The sequence below is a fragment of the Myotis lucifugus genome, unplaced genomic scaffold (assembly GCF_000147115.1).
Source record: "Myotis lucifugus unplaced genomic scaffold, Myoluc2.0 scaffold_582, whole genome shotgun sequence".
Taxonomy (NCBI): domain Eukaryota; kingdom Metazoa; phylum Chordata; class Mammalia; order Chiroptera; family Vespertilionidae; genus Myotis; species Myotis lucifugus.
In genome coordinates, this window is record NW_005871630.1 from 163,469 (window position 1) to 187,325 (window position 23,857).

Genomic DNA, 23,857 nt, shown 5'->3' on the forward strand with positions numbered 1-23,857 from the left:
CACCTCCGGGGACGAGTGAAGTGAGCTCAACAGCCTTTCCAGCGTGCGCAGCTCGGACTGTGAGGGGAGTCAGACGGCTCGGGCCACGCCAGCTCCTGCTCTCTCCCAGCCCAGGTTCCTCCTCTCCCCCTCTCCCCGACAGACGACAGAGGATTTAAGAGCCTAGAAAAGGGCCTGGCATGGAGTAGGTGCCCAGTAGATACCTGCCCCCTCCCTCGTGCCCAGTCCGGACCCTCAGGAAGAAACAAAGCAGGAGGGAATCTCTTCCCCGTCATATCGAGGACTCCTATGGGGCCCTGGGATCCCCTTATCCAAGCACAGGAGTCCCACCTCCCCGTGAGACAAATCCCCAAATCCCTCACTCCATGTCTCTGTGGACGGCGACACCTGAGCTCATTGCCCAGTGTTTGTGGTAACAGGTGAGCAAGAGGTGGCGGCAGAGGTTCAGAGGGCTCCAGCCCGAGAGCAGAGATGGGCAGGGCCATCAGGAGGACAGGTGACGACGGAGGGAGGACAGGTGACAGGGGAGACAGGTGACGGAGGGGATGCAGGGATCAGGTCCCGGGAAGCAGAACCTGCTGTGACGCTGCTGGGGGTGGCAGGGAGCAGGCAGAGGCCATGACCGGTGCCGCCCCTGCTGGGGCTCAGAGCGCGGGGTGCAGGTGGGAGTGGGAGAAACCCCGGTGCCCTGCAGACGCGCAGGGGGGCAGGAGTGGATTCCATGACTCTCCCCAAACCTGCGCCTGCTCGGCCAGCCCTGTGTCTCCAGGCCAGGCCCTGCCCGCCCCACCTCACCTGTGCAGGGCGCCCACAGGCGGGAACCCTGTGCCTCTGGACGGTAGATCCAGACCTCTGTCTGCCCCTCCCCTGCCCCCCCCTCCCCACAGCGTCTCCCAAGGTGTGAGCCCAGGCGTGCGGGCACCGTCCCTCCCCAGCCCCAGCAGCTGTGCTCCGTGACAGACAACCATGGACCCTCTCGCAGCCAAGGAGGACCTGGGTAAGCACCGCGCTGCCACGCTGTACACCATCCAGGGGGGGGGCAGAGGCGGGAACAGAGGGGAGGGGCGGGGGCAGGAAAGGCTGCCCGGAGGAGGTGCCCTCCCTGCAGAGGGGGCAGCGGAGCCCCCAGGCTGGTCCCAGTGCCGGGTGCAGCACAGGTGCCCACAGCTGCGACATTTAGGCGTGAACCATCTCCAAGGCCCCTTTTCCGTCGCTGATGCTCCAGGTGGGACCTGCCCGAGTCACGCGGGGAGGGTGGGACCGCGAGACCATTTCCGTGGCTGGTTTCAAGCTCCCAACGGAGTCACCACAGGAGGCGGGAGGAGCTCGAGAGCGAGCTGGGAGCTGCGGCTCCCCGGCCACCACGGGCGGAGCCGGACTGCCCACACCCAGCCCCACCAAGCAGCACGTGGGCCCGGCCTGGCATCGCCCGGCCCTGGTGCCCGCCAGGCACGCTGCAGAGCTGCGCCGACTGCAGGGTGGGAAGCCCATGGCGCCAGCGATGGTTCCGGGTCGGGAACACCAAGTTCAAGCTCGAGGGGAACCTGGGCGTGCGCCCCCCTCTCTCCCTGGGCCAAGGTTTCGGAGGGAAATGCCCGCAGCCCGGTGGAATTCCAGGCTGTTCTGAGCAGACGGGCTCTGACTCCGATGGAGAGGGCGTGGGCTGCTGTGCTGTCAGCCCCTCTCCCCGCCCTGCCCGGCAGCTCCGTCCTGCGTGGACCCCCACCAGCACCTCCCACTCCCGGCAGAGACGGGGCTCGGCACCGCCCTCGCTGTGCAGTGGCCCCTGCTGACTGGGCCTCACCCGTTGCCCCTGGGCACAGTCTGGCGTGGGCTCCCCGTGGCCCCTTGTGGGGCAGTCCATGCTCCCCTGCCCCTGTCTCCCCATCAGCACCACCTTCTCCCTCCCCAGGTCTCAGCCCACACGGTGCCCACCTGCCTCAGTTACCCCTGACTTCACTCAGCTCAGGGGCAGAAATGGTGTCACCATGACTCCAGGCTCAGGGAGCAGAGGGACCTTAAAGGAAAGAGGGGCAGCTGGGGGAGCCCATGAACTGTTCTAGGTACTTATTTCTATGTTATTATTATGTTTAATGTGCCGTGTAATTATCATGTAAAGATATAGTATAATCATAAATATAAAATATATACAGCTATATAAAATTTATACTTGTATACAAATAATGCTTTATTATAAATATACTAGAGGCCCGTGCACCGGTGGGGTCCCTCGGCCTGGCCTGTGCCCTCTCGCACTCCAGGACCCCTCAGGGGATGTTGGAGAGCCAGTTTCAGCCCGATCCCCACAGGCCAGCCCGAGGGACCCCACCAGTGCCCAAATCCATGCACCAGGCCTCTAGTATGCATATAAGATCTTTGGTTAATCTGTTCCCGCCCTCCACCCTCCCCCTTTCCCTCTGAGATTCATCAGTCTGTTCCAAGTTTCCATGCCTGTGCATTGAGCATCTGCCCCCTGGTGGTCAGTGCACATCATAGCTACTGGTTGAACAGTCAGTTGAACGGTTGCTTAGGCTTTTATATATAGACTAGAGGCCCGGTGCACGAAATTCGTGCACTGGGGGGTGGGGTTCCCTCAGCCCAGCCTGCCCCTCTCACAGTCCAGGAGCCCTCAGTGGATGTTCTACTGACAGCCACAGTCTGGCAGCAGAGGCTCGGAGCAGGCGTCCCGTGTGTGTGTGTGTGTGTGTGTGTGTGTGTGTGTGTATGTGTCTGCTGGGGGCCTGCCCAGTGGCCATGTGTGTGGGGGGAGCAGTGGCCATGTGTATGTGAGGCATGCAGGAGGCAGCCGATCAGTGATTCTCTCTCATCGTTGATGTTTCTCTCTCTCTCTCCCTCTCTCTCTGAAATCAATAAAAATATATAATGTATTTTAATTTTATATAAATGTTTACATGTACCTGTATATTTTGTTTATATACATTTATATTAATATATAAGATATGTAGCATATGTTATATAAGACATAGTATAAATTTATATATAAAATATAAATATCACAATAGAAAATGATTATGTTTCTCCCACAGATTTAAATAAACATTCCTCGCTCCTGTGAGGGCTGTAATGGTCTCAACAGGCAGACCCACATGCCTCTGGGCATGGCCGTGTGCCGGCACCGGGCTCAGTGAGGAGGGAAGCGACAGCTGCCCTCGCTGGGCTCATCCGGGGGCAGAGGGTAGAGAAAGCCTCGGGCAGGGAGCGCGCCTTGGGGACGGGCCCCGCAGTCCCAGCCCCGGCCTACGCCCTCCCGGGTCTCAGCCTCCTCTTCTGTGAAGCAGGGGTTCAAGGCAGCAACCTTCAAATCACACACACACACACACACACACCATGGCCGCCGCCTGTCAGGGCCTCCCAGTGTCTACAGGGGACCTGGTTCAGTCCAGCGCGGCCGCCACCTGCTCGGCCGCAGAGCGAGCCGGGCCCCTGGGTTGACAGATGTTACGAGAAAAATGTGCAGACGAGGTTGTAGTAAACACCTCACACTGGGGCGCTGCCAAGGGTTAGGGTCTGGGGGTGCAGGCAGTTCTGGGAACAGGGTCAATCCCGGGAGAGATGGCAGAGGAGGCTGAGGAGGTGGTGGAGGGCTGCTCGGGGCCTCACCCCTCAAGGGAACCAGGACCCTGGCCTGCAGCCTCCTGGCCGCTGTGGCCCCCCCACCCCCCACCCCCGGTTCCAGGCCGGTCTCTTCCAGAACCTCCCAGGTTGGTCTCTTCCAGAACCTCCGAGGTTGATCTCTACCCAGAACCTCCCAGGTTGGTCTCTTTCAGAACCATCGCCAGCCCTCCTTGTGCAGGAAACAGGAGGGGGGCGGGGGCAGAGCACACGTGGCCCATCCGGGGCTGTGCACACATCAGGAATCCCCACCGGGTCCCCACCCACTGACTCCACAGACAGGAGGTGGGCACCTGCCACACGCCAGGCCCTGGGGACCAGCGGGCGGCCTGTGACCTGATCCGTGAAGCCTCCCAGTCCCACCTTGTGTCCCCTGGCGTCTGGCCTCCCTCAGCTGTGACCCCCATCTGCCCACTGAGGGAACCTTCACAGTGGGCTCCTGCTTCAGGGCAGGGTCTGCACCACGCTCATCTCCGTCCCCGTCCCCAGCCTGGGCGGCAGGACACACAGGAGAGGCCATGACGGCGGGGGGTGAAGGCAGAGGAAGAGGAGGGAGGAAAGAGGAGGGAGTAGGGAGGAGGAAGATGAGAGAAAGGGGAGGAAGGAGAGAGGAAAGACAGGGCATCGGGCGTGGAGCCCCCACTCCAGTCAGGAAGATGGGACTTTGTCCCGAAGGCCCGGGGAGCCACGGCGGCTCTGATGAGGCAGCTTTTCCTGGATTGACGGCTGTAGGGAGAGGGCTGTCCGCATGCCTGCCTCGTCCCCCCGGCTGCCAGAGCCCCAGGAAAAAGGAAAAAGAAAAAAAGAAAAAGGCCGTGGTGCCGAGTTCAACCGTGTGCCTCGTCCTGGCATTTCTGCTTCGGGTCTCAGACTCGCTGGGATTCCTCGGCGTGTCTGTGCCTCTGAAGATATAATTAAGCCTTTTTTTCCCTTTGAAAAATGCAGGCCCCTCGGGCACTTCACCTCCTTGTCTGTCTCTGCTGGGAAAATTGCAGCTGATGCGCGGGGGACCCGGAGCCTGCACAGGAGTCCCGGGTCCAGTGGGGGACGTTGTCACCCCTGGGGTTCCGTGGCCTGGGTCCTGGGCCCAGAAGCCACCCCCACGCTCCTGCCACCGGGGCTGCACGTGGCCGTCCGTCAGGTGCTGAGATCAGCCCCGGGCCCTCTGGGACGAGGGCACTGACCCGAGCCGGGGGTCACAGCCGGGGCTCCTCTGTCGCTCCCTCGCTGACCCCCCGCGTGGCCAGGCACGTCACCGTCCATCTGAAGTTCAGCCTCCAACTGGGAAGTCCCGGATTCTGACTGGGAACGTGTCACGGCGTGGACAGAGGTGTCCGTGTTTTAACAAAGAAGGCGGTGGGCGACTCAAGAGGCCGCGTGCGCCTCCTGCCAGGGAGACTCCCTGAGCTTCTCAGAGGCTGAGATGGGCGTTAGAACAGGCAGAGGTGAGGTGAGGAAGCCACACGTTGGCATCGTAAAAAGAATTGGAAACCGCCGCCACCTGAGAACCGGTACCAGCCGTTTGTTTTCTTGGTTACCACCCCTCTCCCCGCCGTGTAAGGCCAGGAGCCAGCAGCTCTGCCTCTACTGGTCACTCTTGAATTTCTGGTTTTGGCACACAGTAGGTCCTTGGTCCTACTATGTACCTGACACATAGGAGTCACTCGACCAGCAGCTGTTGAGTGAATGAATGAACTCAAGATCAAAGCATAAAGCGAAGCTGATAAGGTTGAAACTCATCCCGGAAATGAGCGTGTTGGTGCAGAACGGACCCCAGCCGAGCGTCTGGGTTTTCCGGGATCGACGCCCGGAGGGAGAGGCCACGCACGAGAGGCAGCCTGAGGGGGGCCTCGGTGGCTGCCACGCAGAGCCCTGAGCAGGGAGGAAGGGGGAGTGCGGGCCTGTGGACAAGGCGCTGGAATAGGGGACCCGGGAGCTCTGAGGAGACCCACGTGGTCTCGCCAAACTCCGACAGGAGGCCAGCCGGGAAGCAGCAAAGCACCGCGCTACGTGCCTTGAGAGAGGGACCCGCAGGCTCGGGGTGACCGCACAGACCAAGGCGGAGGGAAGCCAGGAACACGGAGAAAGGCTGCCAGCACTCACAAGGCGCAGCCCTCGAGGACGGATGGGCGAGGCAGGGGCACCGCAGGGGAATGGAAGGAAGTCGCTGGGCCCCCTGCACCCCCTGCCACGGGAGGAGGGGGGCTCTGAGAGCCGATGGCCGGACCTCGCAGCTGCCGGGCCCGGAAGGGCCTGACCCCAGAGCCCGCTCTCCACCCACTGCACCTCCTCCCTCCTCTCGGGGCGGCGTGATGTGGGGAAACTTCCAGAACACACTGCCCTTGGCGGGATCATAGATACAGGGCAAGCGCGGCAGGAGGCTGCTGGAGCGGCCACATCAGCAACTGGCAGGGAAGGGGCCATGCGCCCGGCACACAGCAGGCAGGGCAGCGTCGGGGCCGCATCCTTAAAACACCAGCTGTCCCAGCACGTCCCGGCAGAACCATCCCGGCAGAACCATCCCGGCAGAACCTTCCCGGCTCTCGCTTGTTAACACAGGGAGCGAGAGGGACGCCCATGGTCCCCTTGCGCAGGAGGAGAGAAAGCGTCAGCCTCCCACGAACCCGCCTCCTCCCACGGCACCAGCGGCGGCTCCTTCCCTCCGCTCTCCACCTCGGCAGCTCAGGCCGAGGACCCCAGGCTGGTGGCAGCGTGGGCGTGGGTGCTGAGCACCAGGGAAGTGGCGCCTGGGCCTCTGCCCGCCACCAGCCACACGGCCTCCCAGGGCGTGCGATCCTGCAGCCTGTGTGCTGGGCCGGTGAGAGAGAGAGGGGCAGGGGGCAGGGGGAGAAAGATAGTGACAGAGCACAAATGAACGCCATGTAGGCTCCTGCCTCTAGGAATTCCATCAGTGGAAGAGAAAGTCAAGCTCAAACTCATGGCCATGACTGCACACCTGCCAGCGGCCGGCGCATTCCTCTGCTCCACCCCAGCGCGGCCGCCAGCCTCCAGCCCGTCTCCCCAGGGACGGCCTTGTCCGGGCTCCCACGCCGGGCGCTGCTGCATCTGATGGCGAACGCCGCGGGCATCTGACTAGACTCCCAGCAGCACGGGCGTGGCTCAGTCGGCTTCCCCGGAAACACCTGCTCTTCCGGGGCGTCAGGGCTCCCAGCTGGGCCTCCTGCCCTCCCCCACCCCCCCACCTCCCGGCACCCGAGGGCCGCACGCCTGCTCTCCTCCTCTCCTCGCTGCACGCAGCCCCCAGGTGAGCTCACCTGCCCGAGGGCTCTAAGGACCATCCACGTGCTACGCCTCCCAGACCCGCTAGTTCTCCGCCGCCTCCCGTGGGTGTCTGACAAGCACTTCAAACGTCATGTCCAGAGTGAACTCGGGGCCTCCGCAGGCTGCCACGTCACAGCCTTCCCACCCAGCTGACGACAACCCAGGGTCACGCTGGACTCCACGTCCAACTTGCCAGCAAAACCGGGCGCTTCCTCCCAGCTACAGCCCGAGCCGACCTGCCGCTCACCCCGCCTGCCGGAGCCCCGGGGCGGATGCCGTCACCCTCCAGCCCGGTCACTGCAACAACCCGCTGTGCCTCCCTGCTTCTAGCCCAGCACCCAGAGGAGCCTTCATCTCATCTTGAGACGCTCACGCGGGTCCCACCGCACTCAGCGGAAAAGCCAGAGGCACTACGGCAGCCTCAAGACCCTGCCTCGTGCCTCTGCGCTGGCTGCACTGGCCTCCTCGCTACAATCCCCACACACCAGGCTCGCCCTGCCCCAGGGCCTTTGCACATGCGTTTCCTCCGTCCCCCAGGGCTTAGACAAATGTCTTGGGCCACCAGACTAAAAGCTGCTCCCGTACCCACCTCTTGCCTTCCCCTCCTCCTCTCCAGCCCCCTAATAGCACTCTCCACACGCAGACCGTGCATATATTAGACTTGTTTCCTGTCTGCCCCTACCCTCGGGAATAAAGCGTGCATGAGGCGGAGGCCCATGTCTGTCTGTCTGGTCCTAGAGCAGGGCCTGTCCCCACAGGACATACACCATTTGCTGGAGGAGTGAGTATGGAGAGAGGGGTCCATGGGCGCACAGGAAGGAGGGGCACACTCAGCCGGTGGAGGGGGTGTGGAAGGGGCTGGTAGCTGACCTGGGCTTTGAGGGGTGGCTAGGAGTTTACCAGGAGGAGGTGAATGTCATGGCTCCAGGTCAGAAGAGACAGGCCCTGGGCTCTGAGTGAATGCTGCTCAGGCCACTGCGGGTCCAGCTTGGGCCGGGAGTGGGGGCTGCCGGCAGGAGCACGGGGACTCCAGCTCTGCTCCCCAGGGCCTGGGTGCCTCACTCGGGGGCTCCGGAGCGGGGCGTTCCCCACCAAGTCCCCTGAGAGTCCAGTCCAAATGGGGGGGCTGCCTGGGGAGTTATCAGAGGTGAGCTTGGGGTGAGCCCTGAGGATTTCTGCGTCTGTGAAACTGGGGGGCAGGAGCCGTCTTCACAGGGTTCTGGAGGGACAAGAGCTGCCCTTTCCAGGTGGTTGACGCCCGCATGGCGTGGACCTGCCACCTCCAACCCCACCCCTGCTCCATGGGCCCCACAGGGAGCACAAGGTGTCTGTCCTCCCCTCACCCCTCTGAGACCCCACATGCCCCCCACCCCCACCCCGGGACACCGCCAGCCTCCAGGTGAAGTCGGCCTCGGCCTCAGCCCATCCCGGGCCTGGAGGCAACCGGCTGTCACCTGGGAAACCGCTTGGCCGCTGGCCAGGGTGCGCCCAGGGCCTCCCGGGGGAGAGAGAGCCCCTCATCCCTGGGATTTGCCGTGAAAGCCGGGACATGGGCCATCACTCATCGCCCAGCAGGGACGGCCGCGCTGTTGTCTTTAGGTGGAATTTCTGAATCTCGGGCGTAATGTGCGCTGATCCCAGGCCAAGCTCTTCGAAGCAGACACAGGACGGGGTCAGCCGCGCAGGTTAACCCCTTACGAGGTAATGACCTTTAAAGAGCTGGTCTGGGCCCTGCTCGCTGCGACGCCTGGCGGTGACCTGACATCGGTGTCTGGGCAAACCCTTGGCGTTGCCAGAGGCCCGGTGTGGCCGGGGGTTGGGCGGGGGGCGGGGGGCGGCAGCTGGGCTGACCCCTCACTCACAGGCGCTCGTCCTGGGCTGCTGTGCACGTGAGCGGGTTGCGGGCCGCACACAGAGGAGGCTGCGAATGTACCCCCGGTTTTCACTGCCCAGCGTCCTCAGCTACACACAGTGGCCCTGCCACTCTTCCATCTCCCCGCTCCCTTCTTTCTCTCTGACCCTCACAGGGAGGGGCCTTCCCTGAAAACCAGGCCGTTCCTCTGCAGGCCTCAGGGCCCTGGGGAAGCCAGTAGGAGCTTTTCAGCAGGATCTGGGCTCAAGCACACACCTGCTCCCCGGCACCAGCAAGGGCTTGGCCTGGAGCAGGAACCGGATGTGCTTGTGGACGGAGTGAGATAACTCAAGGCTATGGGACCTGGGAGGCATGGCCTCCACCCCCTGCTTCTAGCGGGGCCGGACTCACCAGCCCAGGCCACAGGCCGTGCCTGCTGGGTAGCCCTCAGGTAGCCGGAGCCACTGTGGGGCGAACAGTCCTGGCTCCGCCCTGTGCCTCCCTCTGGCCTGTTGTCCCTCCGGGGCTCCAGCTCCCACTAGCTCTCTGGCTCCCAACGGCGTCCTCACAGTGGCTCATCTGTCCCCCTAACAGCCCACCGGCTATGTTACAATGCGCACTCCCTCCGGTCCTCATAACCCAGCACGTGTTGCTGAAAAGAAACTGAGGCTCAGAGAGGTTGTGTGGCCTCCCTGAGGTCACACAGCGAGAAACAGAATCAACATCCAAGCCCAGAAGGTTTCGCTCCAAGTTCCGTGCATGGGTTTCGGCCACAGACTCGGTCCTGTTTCCCCCCAAACGGGCCACCCCTGCCACCGAGAGTTTCAAACTGTAAACGTGAAGTGGAGTAACCATCCTTGTGTGCTCCCAGGTGAAGGTTAGGATGCGGGTTCAAACTGCAGAAGAGCTTAGCGACCGCTAAGAAGGGCGGGAGGGGACCGTTCGAGGGCGCTGCGCTCTGGTCAGATTCAGACGCCCCACATGGTGCTTCAGCACGGACAGGTGGGAAGTGGGAACTTGGGCCATTTTCAGGGAAAAGGTCCAGGTTCCCATCAGTAATGACATCCTGCGCACCTACTGTGCGCCGGGCTCTGCTAGGCGCGTCCACATATCAGTTCACCTAATTACATTCATCGGCGTCTGTAATTAGGACAAATCCCTCCCAACCCTCACATAGAGGACCATCTCTGAGGGGAGCCGACATCCACAGGACCCTCCCTCCATTCAGACGTTACTGAACACAGCACTAGCGGCCACCGTGCCGGCCAGCGGGGCCTGGCCGGGGCTGAGGACAGGAGCCCTGGGTTTCGCAGGGGACCCAGGGGCCCACGGCAGCCTGGGAGCCGCTGAGAACGGAGTTGGATCTCGCACACCTGCTTGCCAACGCGGCTCTGACTTGCTGGCTGTGGGACCTCGGTCCGGCCCTTCAGCTTTTTCTCATATTAATGGTGATGCCAGCCAAGCGACTGTCCCCGGAGGCCACTCGAGGATCTAACAGCGAGGAGCCTGAGAAGGGCTCTGTGCACAGGGACAGGGGACAAGGACCTGGAACACCCTCTGAGTCTTCCCTGGCCAGCACCAGCTCAGCCATGTGCCACCGCCTCCCTGCAGCCTGCCCTGATTTGCCCAGGCAGGGGCAGCCCCCGGCTCTGCCCTCTCCTGTCACTCTCTGGGGACGGTCACCCTCCCCTGAGGCAGAGCTGCCTCCTCTCCACCCAGCACTAGCAGATGCCAAGAGGCATTGAGAACAGACGGAACAGACGGAACAGATGAGCAGTTAGCTGGTGAGTCCTGGTGCCTGCGGGCCTGCCCGCCCCGGACCACTGTGACTCCCCGCAGCCCGCGGCCGTCCCCTCCCCGAGCCGGGCCACAGGGACGAGAGTGGCCGGCGTTAGCTCCCTGCAGCTTCGCTCCACTAGCTGACCCTCACGGGGAGGGACAGGCAATAGAGACGGGGCAGCTCCCAGGAGCAGCTGCTCTGAGGCCGTTGCTCCAGAATGGTCTACATGAATCTACATTCATCTGTGTCCCGCAGCGGTAACAGGCGCACCCCGTGCAAGCGGCAAGTCGGGCGGGGATCTCAGAGGCCCGAAGCGACACCTCGAGTGCCTCTAACGCTGGTGTCCTCTTTGGCGCTCACACTTGTTTTAACAAAAGCAGCGGCTTCCTGTGACTCATGCGGAGACTAAACCCAAACTGCCGGCTCCATCAAGAAAGAGCAACTGGCAAACCCACGGCTTTGGCTCAGTTTTCCTTTGGGGCCGGTGGAGCGAAGCAACCGAATAAGCCGCCGAAGTTCCAGGGCCGCTCTCACTTTACCGTCATTTGCAGGGGCACCTCCCGTGCAGCTGAGTTTGATGAATCTTAACTCGCAGGCGGGCAGCGGCCGAGAGGCACCACCGTGGGAGGCTGTGTGCAGCCCCGCTCAGCCCCATGCTGGGGGCCCTTCTTGCTGGGAGGGGTGCGTGCCTGCGGCTGTTGGTCCACGGAGCCTAACGAACCTTCAGGCACTACTCCATGGCGAGGGAGCAGCCCCCGCGGGGAGCAGTCCGGCTCGCCCCCCTGCTGCTCACGCTCCACGTGGCTGACGTCACAGCACGCGAGTCCTCGGTCTCATGTCACATCTGCCACAGGAGGGCCTGACGCGCAAGAAGCGAAGTCCACCTTGCTGGGTACCACGCCGGCCGGATCCGGCGGACGGGACCCAACATTAACCGATGACTAAAAAGCCGCTTGTGCCAAGCACTGAGCACCGAGCTCCTGGGCTCCGGCAGCGTCTGGCAGACACTGTGGCAGAGCCGAGCGGCAGACAGAACGTCACCTCCTCAGAGAAAGCGTGGACGGCTGTGCTGAGAGGCAGGTGGTGGGTGGCCGAGACCAGCACCCGCGGGGGCCCAGGGGCCGGTGGCCGATCATCCACGGCCTGCGGCCCTCGCCGCCAGGCCCCGTCAGTCACCCCTTCTCCGAGCACACCCATTGCAGCCGGGCCGCAGAGCGAGGACTCGCTGGGGAGGGAGGCTTTGTCAGGCCGAGAACCTGGGGCGCTAAGGGCGTCTTCGCACGGCTGAACCGCATCCTTCACTGCTCGCTGACAGCTGCCCTCGGAGGAAATGCAGGCGGCCGGGCGGCCGGGCGGCCGGGGCCCACAGGCAGCAGGCCCGGCCCCGCTCAGAGCCTCCCCGAGCCCCACCAGGACCCCAGTTTCCAGGGCTGGCGCGGGTGGCTTCTGTGTGTGCCCTGAGGGTGCCCCCCACCCTTCCTCCCAGCACACACACAGGCGGCACAGACCCCACCCCGTTTCCTCCTGCCGGTCCTCACCCCACGTGCCTAAAGGCTCCCTCAGGGTCTCTTCCTTAACAATGGGGGACCCTGAGGCAGGGGCAGCGGCTCCCTCCCGGGCAGCACAGTGATGACTGCTGACAGGGCACTGTACCCCTCCCCCTCTCCGCGGGCTAATGGGGCATTAATTGTAATTAACTAATTACGCCTGCTGCCAACCGGCGGGGGAGGAGGCTGGGGTGGGGAGCCCCCCATGACTCAGTCGTGTTTACAACTCGAGAACCCATTTAAGAGCTTGTAAAGTTGCTATAAATGGCCCTTTGGCAACGGGCATAACTGCCAGTTTAACCACGGTGGGCCGGGCTCCGGGAGCCGGGTCTGAGGTCCAACAGCGCCACCTGGTGGCCATGTCCCAAAGCGCGCTGCCCGGCCACCACAGGGAGGCTGGTTCTGGTCCAGCCCAGAGAACCCAGGGCCTGGAGACCACGAAGCCCACGCCCCTCCCCCATCCACAATGGGGAAACTGAGGCCCAGGGGAGGACAGGGCCTAGCCTTTGTCTGCTCAGCTGCTTTGAAAATGTTCAGAGTCTATTCGAAGCCCCAATGGCAGCTACGATCGTTATCATGCCCGGAGCTTAAATTCTGTAAAACGGGACAGTTTGGGAGATACTGTGAGCCAGGTTCCCCAGCTCACACAGGGACTCACACAGCTTCCCTCTGCACCGGAGACTCCGCTCAGCTGCCACCTCCTGCCCCTGCAGCTGCCCTCCCCTGCTGTCCCCTCCCCAGCAGTCCCCCTCCCCTGCCTCCTTCATGCGCCCATGGTCCTGACTCTCCAGGGGGCTCCAGCAGCCCCCCATCAGAGGGCTGTGCATATGGGGGCTCCGTGACGCACACTCAGACTGACACACAGACATCAGCAAGGCCAGCCAGCTCCGGGCAAGACCACAGCGCAGGCCTGACTCCCCGAGTGACACTCCCTGCACTGCACCCCGAGAATAAAATCACGTCGGCTCACAGTGAGTGGGGGGCTGTGCCGAGCCTGGGACGAGCACTTCACCCGTGATCTGCCTGACATTTGCGGCTGTGAGACGCCCAGTGAGCCGGGCCCCAGGGGAGCCCTGCCACCTGGGCGCCCTGTGGGTGTGGGACCAGCTGGGGCTGGGGTGCCAGCCGGGCCCTGAGGGACGGGTGGAAGCGGGCTTAGGAAGAGGCCTCAGCGGGCAGCTGGGCTGGTCCAGAAGCTTCCCGCCGGGTGGCACGCAGGCCGGGAGGACCGGACGTCTCGGCCACTCACCCACGGTCATGCCGTCCACGTAGCGCTTGACGATGTCGAAGGAGTCCCGCAGGTTCCCCTCCGTGATGTCGAAGATGATGTCGGCGTGGTTGGCGGGGTGCGCGGGCATGACGGCGCGGAGGAAGATGATCTCTGTGGAGGGAGCACAGTGTGGGGGGGCAGCCGGGCCTGCGGCTCCTCCAATCCACCCTCGGTTCTGAGAGCCACCCCCAGCCACTGCGAGTGGGGCTGGCGCAGCTGTCCCGCCCGCTTCATACCAACCCGACCAAGGCGTGGCCACTTACGGTCACATCAAGCCCACTCACCAGGAACACGCGAGCCCACTCACCAGGAACACGCGGACCCACTCACCAGGAACACGCGAGCCCACTCACCAGGAACACGCGGACCCACTCACCAGGAACACGCGAGCCCACTCACCAGTAACACGCGAACCCACTCACCAGGAACACGCGGACCCACTCACCAGGAACACTCGAGCCCACTCACCAGGAACACGCGAACCCACTCACCAGGAACACTCGAGCCCACTCACCAGGAACACGCGAACCCACTCACCAGGAACACGCGGACCCACTCACCAGGAACACGCGAACCCACTCACCAGGAACACTCGAGCCCACTCACCAGGAACACGCGAGCCCACTCACCAGGAACACGCGGACCCACTCACCAGGAACACGCGAGCCCACTCACCAGGAACTCGCGAGCCCACTCACCAGGAAGGCAGGACCCTGAGCAGGGAACCCCAGAGCCGGACCCCCAGGCCCCGCCCTGAGCCCGGGTCCGGGAGGCAGGTGTGAGCCCGCCTCCTGCCTCCTGGCCCGGGGAACTCGCACATGAAAGCTCTTGCTTTTCTCAAAGCCGGTGCCATAGTATCGGCTCCTTTGCCGGCGGGCAGCGAGCCCTCGTCAGGAACAGGGCCCTGCCCGGAGAAGGCGGGGGGTGCCGAGGGGTCACAGCACTTCCAGGTTCTGCTCTGCTCGGCACCCTCCTCTCCACTTTCACCAGATTCCCTCCTAGTGACCACTCAGGCCCCAGAGTAAAAGTCACCTCCTCCTGGAGGCCCTCCCAGATTCCCCAGCATTTGGCACTGAGTCAACACTTCATCGCTATTTGCTGAGTGACTGTGACGTATACGATGCCCTGACCTGGGAGCTGGAGAGGGCTGGTGTTGGGCCGCCCAGTGCTATGCAGTCTGGGGACAGATAGGAGATGTGGGGGTCGGGGAGAGGGCTACATTTCAAACCCCAAACCCACATCCTACCCAGGAGTGGCTGCCTTGCAGAGAGCTTCCCTAGACAATGGCCTCCCCTGGGAGCCCCAAGCCAATTCCAGGCACTGGGGTTGCCGCTTACCTTCTGGGTGGGCGAACTCGCGGAAGGTGGGCAGCGAGACGACGGTGTGGGAGACGGTGTGCACCAGGTCCCGCATGCAGCTGATGTCGCTGGGGCGGCAGGACTTGATGCAGCGGACGGTGTCTGTCTTCTCCTGGTGGAGCCTGAGGACAGAGCACGGGAGGCGATGGGAAGATTGGACCCAGCCCTCACGGAGACGGAGCCTGGGAGGGCGGCAGGCGGCCAGGTGGGGCTGCGGGCCCACAGCCGGCTCCATCAGAGCCTCCACAGCCCGGCTGCTCCCTGAGGATGCCTCGGGGCCCCTCCTACGCCCTGGACAGGCCCCGAAGGGCAGGGCCGGCCCGTGTCTGTGGATAGCCAGCCAGGCTTTGCTCTCGAGAACTGAGCTCATTCCTACAACAGCGGACACACACATTCATTCACTCGCGCAGCAAGTCTGTTCTGAGGGCCTGCCGGGGGCCAGGCCGCGGGGCACCAGGGGAGCCCTGCCTCCATGGAGCCCTCAGTCGGGCGGGTCACGGGGTCACAAACCAGGGAGCGGATATAAACCAGCTCGGTGCTCAGCACACAGTCAGTCTACAGTTCACGGGAGGGGAGGAGGGAGGAGGGCACAGTGTGTTACAGGTCTATGCTCCAGGCCGCGTGTTAGATATATTTTTAAAATCTTTTTAGTGTAAAATAAAACACTAACGTAAATGATACACAAAGCAAAGCTACACTTTAGTGAGTATTATAAGGCAAACGCCTTAGTCACCACTCAGGCCAGAGAGAGCCTCACCAGCCACCTGAGGCGTTCACGTGCCCCAGGCCACCGCTCCGCGCCCACAGCAACCCGCCCTGACTCCCTGGCGGTCGCCTACCTGGGTTTCATCATAGTTTCTATCACACAAGTGTGCATCTCGAGACACAATAATTTGGACTTGTCTGGTGAAACTTTTTTATGTCTTTTTATTGATTTTTTAGAGAGAAAGGAGGGGAGAGAGAAAGAAACATCAACATGAGATCAAAACATTGATCAGCTGCCTCCTGCACGCCCCCTACGGGGGACCAAGCCTGCAACCCAGGCGTGTGCTCTGAATGGGAATTGAACTGGCAACCTTTTGGTGCACAGGATGATGCCCAACCAACCGAGCCACACCAGCCAGAGCACAATTTTTATGTCTTTTAAGTTCTTTTTAATCTACAGCAGTGATTCCCAAAGTGGGCGCTACCGCCCCCTGGTGGGCGCTGCAGCGATGGGGGGGGGGGCGGTGATGGCCACAGGTGCATTTGGGGGCATATATCTTTCTGTTTAATTGCTATTAAAATTTAAAAAAATTAATTTCCAGGGGGCCCTGAGTAATATTTTCTCTGGAAAGGGGGCGGTAGGCCAAATAAGTTTGGGAACCACTGATCTACAGGCTACCTCTCCATCCTCATTTCCCACAATTGATCTGCTAAGGAACAGAAGTGTCTGAGCCGTAGAGCCTCCAACATCTGGCCTTGCCGACTGCGGCCTCACGGGCTCAGTATGTTCCTCGGGCCCCTGCATTGCCAGCACGCTGGTCGCTGACCCAGGCCCGGGTCAGAGGCAGGCCCAGCCCCTTGGGCCAGATGGTAGTGGGTGGCACTACCATCAGGGGGCACGTGTTGTCTGGTTGTCTTCCTTTCTGTTACGTCAGCAGCTGTTTGTGCTCAGGGCCAAGACCCACTGATTCACCGGGGATTGGAAAACGCTGATGCGCCGAGTCTGTTGTTTCTTTTGCACGTATTGGCTGGAAAACTTCTGCAATAAACACTTCCCCTCACATGCGAGCTGGTTTCCAGGGAGTGTGGTTCACAGAGCAAGATCTGGGCCTGATGCTTCCCCACTGTTTACCAGTTTCCAGGGTCATGAGCCAGCTCGCTATCATCATCCAGGTGTTAACCATGGGTGATTTAAATATCGGTGTGAAATCAAGGACTTCAACTATCTGATGAATTCCAACCCATTGCAATTATTATCTTTTGTTGGAGCTCACGTGCTCTCGTCTTCGGCCAGAGGGACATCAGGTTGGTCCCAGGAGAATTGGAGACGCTGCTCTGACAAGATGGTCCAGCTCAGCTTGTGGCTTTATTGCCCCAGCGATTTCTCCAAGAAGTCTCGGGTTTGGTTTTTAATTTTGTTTCTATTTTTTTAGTGGAAACGGTATTTCAAAATCACAATCCAGATACCAGGGATACTCAATGCCACTGGGCTGGTCAGTTTCTAGGCCTCTGCACTGGACATTAAAAAAAAGATTTTTTACTGATTTTTAGAGAGAAGAAGGGAGAGAGAAAGAGAGAAACATCAATGTGAGAGCGAAACATCGATCAGCTGCCTCCTGCATGCCCCCTGCTAGGGATTGAGCCTACAACCGGGCATGTGCCCTGACCGGGAATCGAACTGGTCAACTTTTGGCGCACGGGAAGATGCACAACCAACTGAGCCACACCAGCCAGGGCTGCAGTGGACATTTTAGAAGATAAAATACATCATGAGTTTCATACTGACCAAGTCTGAGTCAAAAACAAGGCCCACACAGTTACTTTCCCTAATCTCGACTCTTTTACAAAGGAATCTCCTCTCTTCCATATCAGAATCCTGGTCCTCAAGAACATAGGCGATGACAGAATGTCCTAAAATTATTTATTTAGTTTATCCCACATAGTAGTCTCAGAATAACAATAGTAAAATTGCCACCATTAATTACCTAAAAAGCATATTTGGGGAATATGTTCTCTCCGTTCTACCTACTAATTTTAAATAGATGTGCTATATCTACATTGTCTGAGCACTTAGCAATTCCACTGTACTTTTTCTTGTAACGCTCATCTAGTTGCAGTTCTATGAGTAACTGTTTTTAATGCTTACATGTTGATAATAGTTTGTACTCTCTGTACACAAAACGGTTTTGTTGGATATAAGGTCCTAGTCTTCTATTTTCTTGAGCATTCTAATTATTCATATTTTCCTGGCAAAAGTCGTGCTGTGAAAAGTCTGATGAGAATATAATTTTTCCCTTAAAAGTTACTTGCTGGTTTTGCCTCAATGCCCATAGTTTGCTTTCTCTTTTCTTTAAAGTCCAATAATTTTTATTAGACTATGTTATTTTTAGTGGTGGTCCTGATTTTATTACTTTTACTAAGCTATTTCATCTCCCCCACACTCAATGCAAAGAAAGAAAACATGAAAAAAATATGTCCTCATTATTATTCACAATAAAAAGGACCTGCTTCGTTCTGCAGGCCCGGCTGTGCTGTGCAAGAGGGAGCACTTCGTGGCTCAAGTGGAACCAAGTACCATTGAGTTTGCAGACTTGGTGACTGGACTAACTCCACAGGAACTGTGATAAACGGAACCATTTCTGTGGTTCCCCAGATCTCAGTAAATAAAACCTACACAAGAAAAGATAGCCTGGCTGGTTTGGCTCAGTGAATAGAGCATTGGCCTGTGGACTGAAGGGTCCCGTGTTCGATTCCAGTCAAGGGCACATGCCGGGGCTGTGGGCTCAATCCCCAGTAGGGGGCGTGCAGGAGGCAGCCGGTCAATGATTCTCTCATCATTGATGTTTCTATCTCTCCCTACCTCTCCCTTCTTCTCTAAAATCAATAAAAATAAAATCATAGGTAGATAGATAGATAGATAGATAGATAGATAGATAGATAGATAGATAAAGATAACAATCAATCTGTCCATAAACTGTACCTAAAGACTCTTTCTTTAGGGTCAGTTAGAAAAGGGGCCCTTTCTTGAGTATAAGGACACGGATTATTGTGGTCTAAAGATTGCTATCATGTCTGTTATAATGAAGATGAGGTAGACATCAAACCACTGTCAGATTAAGAAACTTCTCTAACTCGTCTCAATTCTTCAACTAGTGGAGCCAGCTCCTCTTCTAGGCGGACAGTCAGTCCTGCATCGGCACTGCCGCTGGCTATGAAACTCACCACCAAAGGCAAACGATTACATTGACCCACCTGGTTGGTGTTAGAATAGCAGGTGAGACTTTCATTTTTTGAAAGTCCGAGTTTGCTCCTTTGGCCTGTTGCAAGGGCAAAAGCAGATAAGAAACCAGATCTCAAGGGAGGCTCTGGAGCAATATCATTGGCCGCCTTAATAACAGGCGCTCTGCCTCATCAGACAGAAGAGCATGAGCCCTTCAACACTTGGTAACTTTTCATACAGGAGTCGCATTAGGCCATCCGCACGACGAACCCCTTTCTCTCTCAGGTTCAATATCCAGCCCAGCTTGCTGGGCTGCCTGGTTCTCTGGGCAGCAGGGTTCGTGGCTGCCTCCTGCCACTTCAGGGGCAGCTTCAAAGACCTGGCCTATGTCTTGATGTTGGTTGCTCTGAGTAGGTATGTTTGGGTAGGTTGTATTTTTACAATATGGAATTTCAATTTTTAAAAAATGTTTCCGTAAAGTTTTTTGAGTTATTATTTGTTAGTATTTACTTTCCCCCTTATTTTGGGTGAGTTCCTTAGAGATTTCTATTATTGGTTTCTATGTTAGATCTTCTTTGCCTGCCTTCAATATCTGTCACTCTCTCTTTAAGCCTTTTCATCCCTTTTGTTTTTTTATTTGTAAAACTTTTATTTTCAGCTTCCCTTTCTCTTGAGTATTTGTCTCTGAAATTGCTTTTTGCTTTCATGTTAAATTGGTCTACTGGACTTTGCAGGGGATACCTGTGAACTACTTGGGCATCTCCCACTGCTTTCTCCTGCATGGATGCCAGGTGGGCATGGACTGTATTTGGGGACTCATGGGGACACCTTATCACCTTGTGTAGTTGTAAATGTTTTCTCTGGATTTAAACATTTTCTTATCTGGTTATCATGTGGTTTTGGTTGGGATCCAGAGAGCTGTAAACACTATGTGCTGTATCTTCCGTCTTCCGGAATCTCTTTGCTAGACATTTGGCACATATTATCTTTCCCCTTCCCAGCTCTTTCCTCTTCACCACACCGCCTCCTTCTGGTGAATAAAAGATCCTGTTTTGTGCTTGGAAATTACAGAAGGGGCTTGTATCCAGGGCTTCCTGAGACAAGGCCAGTTACAACCTGAGCAGCACTGACTAACCCAGTCAGCCTGCCGGCTTCCAACCTTCAAGGCAGCACGGGCACGGCTCCAGAGCAGACTCAGAGCCAGGCTGCCTGGGCCTGAGTCTCTGCCCCACCTGATACCAGCTTAGGGGCTGTGGGCAAGTGACTTACTCGTAAGCTCTCCACACTTCCGTGTCTTCACTGTGAAGTGGGGACCATAACAGTCCTTTCCTGGCAAGGCTGTTGTGAGGAGCAGTTAAGTGCTTAGAACGGTGGCTGGCCCGCAGGAAGCAGTACATAAGCGTCAGCTGCCATAGTTTTTATCATCATTCTAATAATGACGATCCTGATTATTATCATTTCCCTCGGGGGAGCTCGGTTTAGTAGAATGACTCGGCCAGAAGTGATGGCAGCTCTACATACCAATGACCTTGGATACATCCAACCCTCTGAACCTTCACTCCCTGTTTGTCTCAAGATCCAAATGAACACTGTTCACAATGAGTGAAGAAACCAACATGTATGGCTGCCTACCAGGTACCAGACATGGCCTTGGGAGTTTCATTAATCTCCACAGAAACCCATGGACCGAACCCCTACTCTGTGCTAGGCATCTTGCTAGGAGCGAGGGACAGGGCTCTAAAAGAGACAAACTTGGTCCCTGCCTTCATGAGCTTTCTGGACTGTGGGGAAAGACGAACGAGAAACAGGTAAATGGCCACTGCAAACTGCGATCAGCATCATGGAGGAAGAATTACGAGAAAGACTGACAGAAGAAACCCAAGCCCAGGGGTCAAGGAAGGCCTCTCAGAGAAAAGAACACTTAAGCTGAAGTTTAACTAACATTCAGACCAAGGGCGCAAAGCATGTGCAAAGGGCCTGAGGCAGCAAAGAGCTCGTCAGCGTGGCCTGCAGGGAGTGAGCAGGTGGAGAATGAGCTAAGCCTGGAGATGCACCGGAGAACTAAGTCATGCAGGACCTTGACAGGCACATGGGGGACTTGGGTCAGTGGTTCGGCTGGAATCCTGGTGGAGGTGGAGGGGCAGGTGGGTCAGAGCCCACATTGGAGGTCTTGTGACAGAATGGCACAGTCAGAGCCATGGAGTCAGCAAACTGAGTTTTAACACCGGCTGTGTGATCTTGGGCAAGTCGCTCGCCCTCTCCGTGTCTCCTGAGGATGAGACACCTGCCTGGCAGGAGTGGAGGCAATGCAGCGAAGGACCTGATGCGACCGGGTGTCCCCATGAGCTGAGCACTCACTGCCCTCCGGGCGCAGGGCCGCATCCTGGCATCCTCGGCGCGGAGGCAAGAGCTGCGTCAAGATGCTGCAGCCGCGCCCAGCGTTTTCCCACCACCAGGTCGGGCTGCTTCTCAGGACAAACAAGACGGCCAGCTTGAGCCACATCCACCAGAAAATGCTCTTTTTTTTCCTGCTTCCGTTAAATGCTCAGCTTCAAGCGACACAGCAAGGAAACCAAGCTGGAGCCTGAAGCCTGGCTTGGCCACAAACAGGCCATGTAACCTTGGCCAAGACCCTCCCCTGCTCTGGGCCTCAGTTTTCACATCTGTAAAATGAGAGGGGACGGAGCTCGCCAATCAGTCTCCGAGGGGCCTTCTCAATCATCACCTCTGGGCTTACAGGGGGCAAGAGAATTCATTGGCAAGGGCACACGGAGCCTCTTCTGCCCTCGCCTGGGCTCCCGGGAGGAAGGAGCAGTGACCGCCATGGACAGCCACTCCCAGGCGTGCCCCAGGCGCCCCCGGGGGCACCAGGCTGTGGCAAGTGCCCGGCTCACCCTGATGATAAGCAACAGAGACCCCCACCCGCACGCGAGGAATAAACCAAGGCACGCAAGGCATGCGGGTGGATCGCCTGCTGAATTTTATTGAGCCGGGCGAGGAGGGTGAGGAAAGCGACAAGAGGGAGCCCCACGCCCACAGCGAATGCTCAGAGCTCTGCGGACACAAAGATGAAAAGCTTGGCCACAAAGGAGCTGACGGTGCCGTGGCGATAGAGGTCCATCTTGACGGTCAGGAGCAAGTCCCGGGGCTCGGGGACGGGCTTGGTGAGGGCCACCACCCCGCTGTGGGGGTTCACCTTCCGGGTGGTGAAAAAGCCCTCGTCATTGCCGCCGGTGATGGCCAGCTGCATGCTGTCCCCGGGGACGGAGCTGGAGGGGCCCATGCGGAAGACCACGGCGGGCACTTGGATGTTGGTGGGGAAAGAGAGGTGGTAGTAGGTTATTCGCAGAGGCAGCCTGTGGCACTCCTGATTCTCATGGCAAGGCAAGCGCTCGCAGCGGCTGCAAGACAAGTGACAGAGACAAGGGGGGTTAGGGCCGGTCCAGCAAGCGGGGGGGCAGTGCGGGAAGCGGGTGCGCTGCGGGGCTTCCGCCCCTCGGCCGCAGGACGGGGAGGAGCGCCCCTCACTCACCTGCGGGAGGTGGCGTGGGCCTCAGGGCTGCGGACTCGGGCACTAGCCTCTTCCAACAGCCTCGGGGGGCGCGGGGGCTGGGGTCAAGGGCTGTGCCCGGAGGGCGGGGTGGCCCCTTCTCACCGGCAGAGCCCCTCGCCCAGTGGTCAGGGCCACCAGGGCTCCTGGGGGGCTGCAGAGAGGACCCCGGGAAGGATCGTCTTCCCACTAGCAGCCCTGGCTGCGGCCATCGGCCAAGTGCTCGGCTCTGCACCACCACGCCTTCCCTCTGCACTGTCAGCAGGCGCGACGCCATTGTCCAAATGGGGAAACTGAGGCTGAGAGAGCCAGTGCCTTCCCAAGGTCAGAGTGAGGAAGCCAGACTCATGCTTGGGCGGGAGGTCTAGTCCCTGTTCCCCCTCTCGGCCTTGACTCCAGGCCCAGGTCCTGTCTGTGTCACAGGACTAGCCAGGACTCGGAACAAAGATGGGGACAGATTCTAATTTCCCATGACAGGATGGGGACAGGTTAAAGCTTCCTGTGACAGGATGGGGACAGATTCTCACTTCCTGTGACTGGATGGGGACAGGTTCTGACTTCCTGTGATAGGATGGGGATAGGTTCTGACTTCCTGTGACAGGATGGAGACAGATTATCACTTCCTGTGACTGGATGGAGACAGGTTAAAGCTTCCCGTGACAGGATGGGGACAGGTTCTCACTTCCTGTGACAGGATGGAGACAGGTAAAAGCTTCCCGTGACAGGATGGGGACAGGTTCTCACTTCCTGTGACAGGATGGAGACAGATTATCACTTGCTGTGACTGGATGGAGACAGGTTAAAGCTTCCTGTGACAGGATGGAGACAGATTATCACTTGCTGTGACTGGATGGAGACAGGTTCTCACTTCCTGTGACAGGATGGGGACAGATTCTCACTTCCTGTGACAGGATGGGAACAGGTTCTGACTTCCTGTGACTGGATGGAGACAGATTCTCACTTCCTGTGACAGGATGGGGACAGATTCTCACTTCCTGTGACAGGATGGGGACAGATTCTCACTTCCTGTGACTGGATGGAGACAGATTAAAGCTTCCTGTGACAGGATGGGGACAGGTTCTCACTTCCTGTGACAGGATGTACAGGTTAAAGCTTCCTGTGACAGGATGGGGACAGGTTCTCACTTCCTGTGACAAGATGGAGACAGATTCTCACTTCCTGTGACACGATGGGGACAGATTCTCGCTTCCTATGACAGGATGGGGACAGGTTAAAGCTTCCTGTGACAGGATGGGAACAGGTTAAAGTTTCCTGTGACAGGATGGGGACAGGTTAAAGCTTCCTGTGACAGGATGGGGACAGGTTAAAGCTACCTGTGACAGGATGGGGACAGGTTCTCACTTCCTGTGACAGGATGGGGACAGGTTCTCACTTCCTGTGACAGGATGTACAGGTTAAAGCTTCCTGTGACAGGATGGGGACAGGTTAAAGCTTCCTGTGACAGGATGGGGACAGGTTAAAGCTTCCTGTGACAGGATGGGGACAGGTTCTCACTTCCTGTGACAGGATGGGGACAGGTTCTCACTTTCCTGTGACAGGATGTACAGGTTAAAGCTTCCTGTGACAGGATGGGGACAGGTTAAAGCTACCCTGTGACAGGATGGGGACAGGTTCTCAGCTTCCTTGTGACAGGATGGGG

At 58.7% G+C, this 23,857-nt stretch overlaps 1 protein-coding gene, 1 long non-coding RNA gene and 1 pseudogene across 5 annotated transcripts in view; 1 reads left to right on the top strand and 2 right to left on the bottom strand.

Annotated features, from left to right (window-relative positions):
* The window catches only part of FBLN1 (fibulin 1), a 64,148-nt gene that overhangs the window by 942 nt on the left and 39,349 nt on the right, over nt 1–23,857 (bottom strand). Inside the window, 2 exon segments of the mRNA XM_023745789.1 lie at nt 13,344–13,475; nt 14,702–14,844. Of these exon segments, the coding sequence (XP_023601557.1) occupies nt 13,344–13,475; nt 14,702–14,844 (275 nt within the window).
* On the bottom strand, nt 18,542–21,029 carry LOC102435906 (annotated as a pseudogene).
* The window catches only part of LOC106694697, a 2,456-nt gene continuing 1,520 nt past the window's right edge, over nt 22,922–23,857 (top strand). For 2 of the 4 annotated variants that reach the window (XR_002826665.1, XR_002826667.1), the window contains exons 1-2: nt 23,109–23,334; nt 23,428–23,735. This is a non-coding gene — a long non-coding RNA (uncharacterized LOC106694697). Of the gene's footprint in view, nt 22,934–23,108; nt 23,335–23,414; nt 23,736–23,857 lie in introns of those variants that run through there. The other 2 variants (XR_002826666.1, XR_002826668.1) reach the window with 2 other exon arrangements.